The sequence below is a fragment of the Penaeus vannamei genome, chromosome 19 (assembly GCF_042767895.1).
Source record: "Penaeus vannamei isolate JL-2024 chromosome 19, ASM4276789v1, whole genome shotgun sequence".
Lineage (NCBI taxonomy): Eukaryota > Metazoa > Arthropoda > Malacostraca > Decapoda > Penaeidae > Penaeus > Penaeus vannamei.
In genome coordinates this window covers 12,359,876-12,369,875 of record NC_091567.1, presented here as the reverse complement: position 1 = coordinate 12,369,875, position 10,000 = coordinate 12,359,876, and the positions used below count along the sequence as shown (strand labels likewise).

General features: G+C 43.3%; 1 protein-coding gene across 1 annotated transcript in view; it reads left to right on the top strand.

Annotated features, from left to right (window-relative positions):
- Window positions 1-10,000, top strand: part of Itpr (Inositol 1,4,5,-trisphosphate receptor) — a gene marked incomplete in the record, with an annotated part of 309,414 nt that overhangs the window by 10,698 nt on the left and 288,716 nt on the right. The window contains 1 exon segment of the mRNA XM_070133886.1: window positions 9,493-9,563. Coding sequence (XP_069989987.1) covers window positions 9,493-9,563 — 71 coding nt within the window.

The following is a 10,000-nucleotide window of genomic DNA, read 5'->3' as shown; positions in this document are numbered from 1 at the left end:
AGGGGGATAGAAAGAGGAGGGGGGTAGAAAGAGGAGGGGGGTAGAAAGAGGAGGGGGATAGATAGAGAAGGGGGATAGAAAGAGGAGGGAGATAGAAAGAGGAGTGAGGTAGGAGATGAGAGGTTAAAAGAGGAGGGGGAGAGAGGTAGAAAGAGGAGAGGGGTAGAAAGGGGAGAGAGAGAGAAGAGAAGAGAAGGATGTAGAGAGAGAGAGAGATATCATGGGAATTCTCGCATGGTTATTGTTCTCCTGGGCGTGTTAATAGACGTAGTCGCATATGGAACACACTGGTCCTCGTCGAGCATGGGAAAGGGGGCGGGAGGCTTCGGGGTGTCCTAATTGCTCTCTCTCTCTCTCTCTCTCTTTCTCAATTCCTCTCTTCTCTTTTTCTCCCTTTCTTTCTTAACATTTTTTCCCTTTCTCTCACTCTCTCTCTTTCTGTGTGTGTGTGTGTGTGTGTGTGTGTGTGTGTGTGTGTGTGTGTGTGTGTGTGTGTGTGTGTGTGTGTGTGTGTGTGTGTGTATGAGTGAGTTAGTGTTTGTCACTCATTCACGCTGCCTCCCTCCCTCCCTCCCTGCCCCTCTCTCTCTTTTGATATTCTATCTGTCTCCATCCCTCCCATATCTCTTATATAATGCCCGAACCCAGCCGCATGGTGTGTTCCCGGCTTTAACAGCTTTAGATTTGATGTAGGATAAGCCAATTAGATTATGCATTGTCAGCCGATGAAGATTTATGGAATCATCGGCCATACACTCAAAGGGTAAAACGGAGGGAATTAATGCATTGAATACCTTCGTCGAAGCGGAGGGACAACAAAGGGAGGTCGCGGTGGCGGTGGTAATGCTCCCTTGAAATTGAAAGGCGAGGGAACAGCCAGTGCCCGGATGACCTTTTTAAGACGGATAGGTTAGGCTTTCTTCAAGGGCAGAGATCCATATGAACGGAGGTTTTGCCTTTCTAGGTTCTTGCGTTGAACAGAAGGGAGCTTGGGACCCACACGCGTGCTCACATGCATGCACTCGCACACACACATGCACACACACACGCACACACACATACAAACACACACACACACGCACACGCACACGCACATGCACACACACACACACACACACACACACACACACACACACACACACACACACATTCACACACACACATTCACACACACACACACACACACACACACACACACACACACACACACACACACACACACACACACACACACACACACACACACACACACACACACACACACACACACACACACACACACACACACACACACACACACATACACACACATACACACACACACACACACGCACACACGCACACATGCACACACACGCACACACACATGCACACACATGCACACACATGCACACACACATACATGCATACACGGTGAGTAGGTGTGTGAGTAACAAACAAAGAGGAAGAGGATGTGAGAAAAAGATGATATGCGATGAAGAGAGAGAGGGAGAAGGGGGGGGAGGGCTGAGGAGAATGGGTACAGGGAGAAGGGGAGGAAGGGAGAGAGAGAGATTGAGTTGAGCAATATCAAAGATACATGATGATAAGATACGAGTGAGGCATCCTCGTATGGTTGGCGATTTTGAAAATGTTCGTGGTGTTTGCTCTCGCCCTTTTTCGTCGTTGAAATAACAGTCGCTATTGATATTGTTTTGAATAACATTGCTATCAGTAGTAATTTTCTTTTATTGCTACATTGGAAATGATAACATTAATTTGTATATAAGAAGTAGTTATCAATTGCAATTTATGTGAATGATGCTGAATTCTGGTTTCGTATATATTTAATTTTATTTTCTACTCATTGTTCATTCTGCATTTTCTCCTTTATTTAGAAAATATCGAAGAAGTAGAAGTAAAAAAAATAAAAAAATGTTATATGTAAGCGACATTATAGTCTTTAGAAGAATTATAGTTCACACTTTACAGCAGATTTCATATTCATATAAAAAGATAAACAAACACTCCTCCACATCGAGGTCACGCTATGATATGGCTCAAGTATAAGTTATCGAAGGGTATTTTATCGATAAGATAACGAGATGTATTCAAGCAACACGGGAGGGGAAAGGAGACGGAGACAGAAAGCCGGAGCGGCGTGCTGCAGGGTTCTCTCTTGGGGCCGACTCCGTTTCTGGCGGTTTCGTTCCGCATCCTTTCCTTGGTGATTTTTTTCTCTTACTAACTCCGTTTCTTGGTTTCCAACCTCCTCTTTTTCTTGGTTTCCTATCCCCTCCTTTTCTTGGTTTCACAGCTTCGTTTCTTGGTTTCATACCTCCTTTATTTCTTGGTTTCATACCTCCTTTATTTCTTGGTTTCCTACCTTCGTTTCTTGGTTTCCTACCTCCTTCATTTCTTGGTTTCCTACCTCCTTTATTTCTTGGTTTCCTACCTTCGTTTCTTGGTTTTCTGCCTCCTTCGTTTCTTGGTTTTCTGCCTCCTTCGTTTCTTGGTTTCCTGCCTCCTCTGTTTCTTGGTTTCCTACCTCCTTTATTTCTTGGTTTTATACCTTTGTTTCTTGGTTTTCTGCCTCCTCGGTTTTTTGGTTTCCTACCGCTTTCATTTCTTGGTTTCCTACCTCCTTTATTTCTTGGTTTCCTACCTCCTCTATTTCTTGGTTTCCTACCTCCTTTATTTCTTGGTTTCCTACCTCCTTTATGCCTTGGTTTCCTACCTTCGTTTCTTGGTTTCCTGCCGCATTCGTTTCTTGGTTTCCTACTCCCCCCTTTCCTTGCTTCCGTTACTTGTTTATTACCTCTATTTTGTATTTAACATCGAGAGGAGGCAGGGTGTTCATGTTTCATCTTAACTGATTTTAAATTGCGTGTTTACTTGCGAGGGATTAAATGTGTGACGCCATCTCTCCGCACCTCCTGCCTTCTACACCATTATCATTGCGTCATTTTTTTATTACGCGTCTCTCTCATGCCCAATTAACTCTGTTGTGTTATTCTCCTGCCTCCGGTGCGATATCTGCGTGTCTTCGCTCCTTTTTCCTTTTCTGATTTTCTGGTGCCGTAAACACTTTTATTTTATTTTCTCTTATCGCCGTTGTCAAGCCATTTTCTTCTCTCCTTTCTCTTTTCCTTTTTCGATCGTATTTTGGTCGTTCTGAAATACGAATACGGAAGTAACGTAGGGCAATAGGGTTATAAGGTGTCGTTTGTGATTAGAAACTGATAGGAAAAAGGTAAGATGTTACGATGGCTCCATTTCAGGTAGCTTCGGTCACGTGGATGACTAGGCATTGGTTGCCAGTTTGCCGGTTAGGTGGCTGTTATGAAATCATGCGTCCGAGGATGATGGCGATAGTGATGATAGTGGTGAAGAATGTGGTAATCGTGGTGACCGTGGTGATGAGCATGTGAGGATCTTGAGGAGGAGAGGGGCTGGGGAAGAAAGAGTACGATAGGGCACGGGCGACATGCTTGATAGATTGCTAGTGATGCAGCAGAACTCACGTTAGGGCTCCGTTGGATATCCTGGTTATTGTTATAGTATTCTTACACACACACACTCAGATTAATAGGCATACATGTTAGACCTAGCATGAACACACAATCACGCACGCATGTCTCCATTGCTCACTCACCAACTAGGCCTATCACTCCCACCAGCTCTCTCCCTCCTCTCTATCTATCTGTCTATCTATATATCTATATTTTCCGTTCGGTCTCGCTCACACACACACACGCACACGCGCACATACACACACACAGGCACACGCGCACATACACACACACGCACACATACACACACACGCGCACACACGCGCACATACACACACACGCGCACATACACAGACACGCACATATATACACGCACTCACACAAGCACACACAATTTATACTGATGTGTGCGCATATCCTGGTATTGGCATTTCTGTACTGCTTATGTTGGCAATGCTGCTGAGATATCATATGACGCAAGACGGGAAAAAAAGAAGAAAGGCCAGTTGGAGAAAGGAAGAGAACTGGACGAATCAAGAAGTAAGTGTGAAGACAAAGGGAAAGAGAGAATATGGGAGAAAATAGCCCATGAGGATCAAAGATGACTGGCATTTGAAAAAATTAGTATTGGTCAGAACTTCGAGACACCTGTATTCCTGTCGGGTTTTCGCTGCAATTACCTGCGAAAGGTATTGATGACCTTTGGCTTCGTTCGTTGTTTTTGTGTTTGGCTTTATCCGTGGTAGTGATTGTTGAGTATGCGTGTGCGTGCGTACGTGCGCATAAGCAAGGACGGTAGTGTATAGGCTAGTTGATTAGTCATTCAGTCCGTCTGCCACAGAGCCATCCATTCAGCCACGGTCATGAAGCGTTCGCGTAACTGTGGTTAGTCTTCCACCGGCAGGACACTGACCGTAGCGTAGTGTCCAGCGTTATGGCCACCTGTTGTTCGCTCGCTCGCCGGGAAAGAAGGTTGGAAGGACACACACACAAACTCTTTCTCTTTCCATTTTCTTTGCTCATCCCCTTTCCCCCCCCTCTCTCTCTTTCTCTTTCCATTTTCTTTTCTCTTCCCCTTTCCCTCCCCCCTCTCTCTCTTTCTCTGTCTGTCTGTCTCTCTCTCTCTCTCTCTCTCTCTCTCTCTCTCTCTCTCTCTCTCTCTCTCTCTCTCTCTCTCTCTCTCTCTCTCTCTCTCTCTCTCTCTCTCATTTTCTCAGAGGAACGGCTTCTAGACGCTCAACCGGTATAACACCTTTTCTTTCACGCTGTCTCAAGGTTAGGCATACTGGCGAGAAGGACATGATGGATTATAATGTGGACTTTATTTGTTTTATGCTTTTTGTTTTAATTGTGTGCATAAGGTTTTCTGGTAACAATGACTACACGAAGTAGGTTTAGAGGTAGAGAGAGGAAGAAAGGAAGAGAGGAGATATGGTGGATAGGGAAGGAAGAAGTAGTAATGAAGAAAGGAAGGAGATAGGGAGAGGGAGAAGATGGGAAGGAAGCAAGGAAGGAGAGATACAGATCAAAGTTTGGAAGGATGGATTGGGAAAGAGAGAAAGAACAGGACATAAAGTGCAAATCATTCTGCAGGAAATATTGAAAGGCGCAAAAATAAACACAATTTTCTTCCAAATAACGGACGAAACGAGAATGTGAAGAAGAGAAAAGCGAATTGCAAGAATCCTCGTTTTTCCTCTCTCACACTTCGAAAAGACAGCCTCTGCTTCCCTTCCCACCTTCTCTCTCAGCACGATATTCCTCCTATTCCTATAGCCCTTTTCCCTTCTCCCTCTTATTAACATCTTGCCTTCCCTTCTCCTTCTCTCTCTCACCACCACCACCTCCTCCTCCTCCTCCTCCTCCTCCTCCTCCTCCTCCTCCTCTCCTCCTCCCCTCCTCCTCTCCTCCTCCTCCTCCTCCTCTTCCTCCTCCTCCTCCTGCTCCTCCTCCTCCTCCTCCTCCTCCTCCTCCTCCTCCTCCTCCTCCTCCTCCTTCCTCCCCCTCTTAGCGGGCCCCCACCCCCAACCTCTCTGCCCTTCAAGGCTTCCCAGAGGCGGAGGTTGTGTGGATATCCTGTCCACACTACCTAGTGCACGTGTCCGCACTCGCCCTAGCTGGGAGTCTGTCACGTGTCAGCTGATCGGTGGGGGTGGGGGTAGGGGGTATGCAGGCTTGGATTGGCTTCATTTCGTTTATGGAGGAAGTGGCTGGGGAGGCTAAGGGGGTTGGGGAAGGCTAAGGGGGTCGGGGAAGGCTAAGGGGGTTGAGGGATCTCGGTTGTGGTTGGTAAGTGTGCAGGTGAGAGGGTGTGATTTGATATTTTCTCTTCTGGTAATTGGTTGCGATACTGCCTGGACTGAGGGGATGGTGGGATAGCTGTTGCGGTAGTGAGGTAGATGGCGTGATAGATAGGTTTGGCGGGGAAAATGGGGGGCAGACAGTGTTGGATGGGGGAAGGGCCAAATCCTCTAATTATATAAGGCTAGGAAAAGACATGGTTGCTGCCGACTGTGGTTGATTCTGGTTAGGGAAAATAATTACTTGCGTGATTCTGCTCATATTACGGAAAAAAACTGATAATGGAAATTTGTCGTGGTTGTTGTTATTTGACTATTGGAGAGAGAGAGAGAGAGAGAGAGAGAGAGAGAGAGAGAGAGAGAGAGAGAGAGAGAGAGAGAGAGAGAGAGAGAGAGAGAGAGAGAGAGGGGGGGGGGATGCGAAAAAAACTAGTTTTAAGAAATTCTCTTTGAATTCATGTGCAGAGGACTGTCTTCTGATGGTGGTAATGTATCATTTCCCAGGTGTATAACTTCAGAATTATTATTAACCACGTTAAAAAGGATTGGGAAGGAGGAGAAAGAAAGAAGTTAGAGGAGGAGGATAAGGAGATGGTATTGTTAGGCTACAAGGAAAAGGGAAAGTAAGAGTAACTACGGTGGGAGGTTGAGAGAGAGGAAAAATTGTGATGAAAGAAGGTAAACGAGACGGTGAATAAAACCAAGACAATATAAATTTGAAGGGTGATGATGGAGCTGTATGTAGTTTTGATGTGTTGCTAATTACACATTGCTGTTATTAGCAGACATATGTTTACATTGTAAATGTTACGAACGAAAGTACATAGGAATAGAAAGATAAGGAAAACAATCGAAAAGAGAGACTGAAAAAAGTGACCAAGAGAGACTGAAAAAGTGTCCAAGGAGATTACCACATAAGTAAAGAAAAATATGAAAGTGGGTATAACAAAAGGAAGAAAACAATACAAAAGATGAAAGGTCCTTGCTCTCGTCAAATGTAGGTGATTGTTCGGAATGTGTGTCGAGTGTCATATGCAAAATAGGCATGTTGAGCAAGGAACTGCTTCACACTTTCATAATTAATTCGCATACGTAACGAAGTTTGAACAGCACATGCCTTCAGAAAATTGGGCCTAAATGCAGCCTGCGAGACAGCAAAATGTTGCTGGAGTTTCATCTCACTAATAATAAGGCTTCACATTAATAGTTCTACTCGATGACACCGCAGAACATCACGTATGCAGTATTATAGAGACTTCCTTAGGGATAAGATTTTTTTTATTTCGATACTGCGGAATTCCGCCATTCGGTACTCATTTTTGTTTTTTTATTAATGGCATCGTATTGTAGTTTATCTTGCCATTATTGTTATTATTATTATTATTATTATTATTATTATTATTATTATTATTATTATTATTTGGACGAACAAATTGACAGTTGGTTATTAATCACAGATCCGATGGTGGGGATTAAATTCTTGTTTCTTGTGGTTTGGCGGACGTCGCGTCGTCACCACATTTTGGCTTAGCAAGACAAGAATCGCCACGCCATTTCGCCTGGTAAAGGGCTTTTTGTTCGATGTATACTTGTGTTTGTTTGTTGATTTAGTATATTTGTTTATTTGTTTATACGTTTATTTGTTTATTTGTTTATACGTTTATTTGTTTATTAATTCGTGAGGATGGTTGAAGCTGGCCGAGGTAATGATTCATGAAAAGGCCTTCGTTAGGAATCTATATTTTTTTGTGAACACGTTTTTGTCCTCGGAATATTCAAGATGGCATTATTTTGTATTTTGTTTGTTTAAAACGTTGATTAGGTAGTGACCCATCTTGTAAGTAATCGAACTACCGACGCATGAATTATTCTTATGGCAAAACGTTCTCGGGGATTTTGTTAATCCTGAGTGAAGACGGAAGGAAAGATTCAGGCACCGAAAGAAAGAACATTCATCGAGGAAAGAATATTTCGGACATTTCTGCAGGGTTTATAGTGCGGCGACATGACACAGATCCGGCGGGGAAATTTGGTAGAAGAAAGGTGTTCTTGTTTTATTTATTGTCTGTTTTTTTTTAGGTCGTGGTTTGGAAAGAGAAGAAATTGGGTATAAGAGGATTTGATTCCAATGCAGCCCTATTTTAACTAACATATGGTTTAAGGGTTCTCTGGAGAGGGGCGTAAATCTACAATGAATTTATAGATCATAGTAGAAAAAGTAGGTGGTACCCATGTTGTAGCAGAAAAGCATGCGTGACGTTGGCCTGAACAAGACAAACACGAGGGGATTATTAGTCGCGTGAAATTCGCTGATTCATTGCCACTTAAATCCCCGTCTCCCACCCCCTCCCCTCCTAACCTCCCCCTTCCTAGCCTCCCCCTTCCCCTTCCTAGCCTCCCCCTTCCGCTCCTAACCTCCCCTTCCCCTTCTTAGCCTCCCCCTTCCGCTCGTAACCTCCCCTTCCCCTTCTTAGCCTCCCCCTTCCCCTCCTAACCTCCCCCTTCCATCCACCCTACCGCTCCCCCTTTCACTCACCTAACCACTACCCCAGCCCCACTCACTTCCCTGTCTTCGTCAGTGACACTGTGGATATTCCCTCTTTTCGTATGGCGACCGAAGAGGACCTCAGGAGCATACGAGTATTGTGCGAGTTGATAGAATTAGAGCCGTTTATTGACTTTTACGTGGCAGGATATATGATGATTTAAGAGGGTTTAGGTTCTCTCTCTCTCTGTCTCTCTCTCACACACACACACACACACACACACACACACACACACACACACACACACACACACACACACACACACACACACACACACACACACACTCACTCACTCACTCACTCACTCACTCACTCACTCACTCACTCACTCACTCACTCACTCACTCACTCACTCACTCACTCACTCACTCACCAACTCCGTCTCCCACTACCTTCCCCCGTGCCTTCCCTTTCCTTTTTTTCTCTTTGTATTTTTCTCTCTTCCTCCCTCCCTGTTTCAAGCTTTATATATATATATATATATATATATATATATATATATATATACATATATATATATATATACACGTACATACATACATACATACATACATACATATATATATATATATATATATATATATATATATATATATATATATATATATATATATATATATATATATATATATACATATATATACACGCGCTTGCAGCACATTGTTTACCTATGTATCCCTGTTGATCCTGGCGGCATTGTACCCTTAATGGTCCAAGCGGCCGTGATGGGTTGTTTACCTGTTGCAGGGATTCAGTGCAGGTGACATGAGCTTAATTGGTGCTGTTTACCGGGTCACCGTGCGTGAGGGGGTTTGCCAGGTTTGATATTTTTACCTTGTTTTGATTTTGTGCTTTAGAATTAGGAGGTGGGGGGGGGCATGGGATGAAGAGATGAATGGGTCTTTCAGAGCTTTAGTTGGACTTGTGGGACTCCTAATTTATTCTTGTTTCACGTGCTGATCCTCTGCATATTTTGTATTATATTTAGCATTGTGTTAGTCATGTTATTTCCATCCGAGATTATTGATATTGTGTTAGTAATGTGCATTGAGGTTGTTCTTGTTATTTCCATCCATTTTGTATATAACGCTAGTGATTTACAGTGCGTTTTTATTTTCTTAATTTATTTCATATTTTTTTTCTTCTCCACTACAGGCTGGTCGACGCCCGATGTGTTGTGAATCCCAGTGCAGGAGATCTCACGAATCCGCCCAAGAAATTCAGAGGTGAGTAATCCAAGTCTTATATCTTTTATATTATATTCATGATGAGTGGTAAGTCATCTCCGATTTTGCTATCCCTTCTTTCTGAATGGGCTTATATCTGTATTTTTATTTTTTTTCCCCTCTCTTCATCATAAAATCTATCTCCTCCAATCTGCTTTTGTCTGTACATGTTTTTCCTTTTCCCAGTCCGAGCTTGCTGAATTACAATGTATTTCCATTAGTAAATTTGAAATTGAATTACGGCCCTTGAGGGTCCGCCACAAAACTAGAATGTAAACATTTTGTTCAATTCCCAGTTGGCCATAAACCTAACTATAACTGCTGTATTGTAAAGATTTTTCTATTATTCTTAAATAGATGCGCCATATTGATGGAGGAAGTAATGGGTATTTGGTTAACAGTCTAGTAATTTACTTTCCCTCTCATTTTCTTTCTTT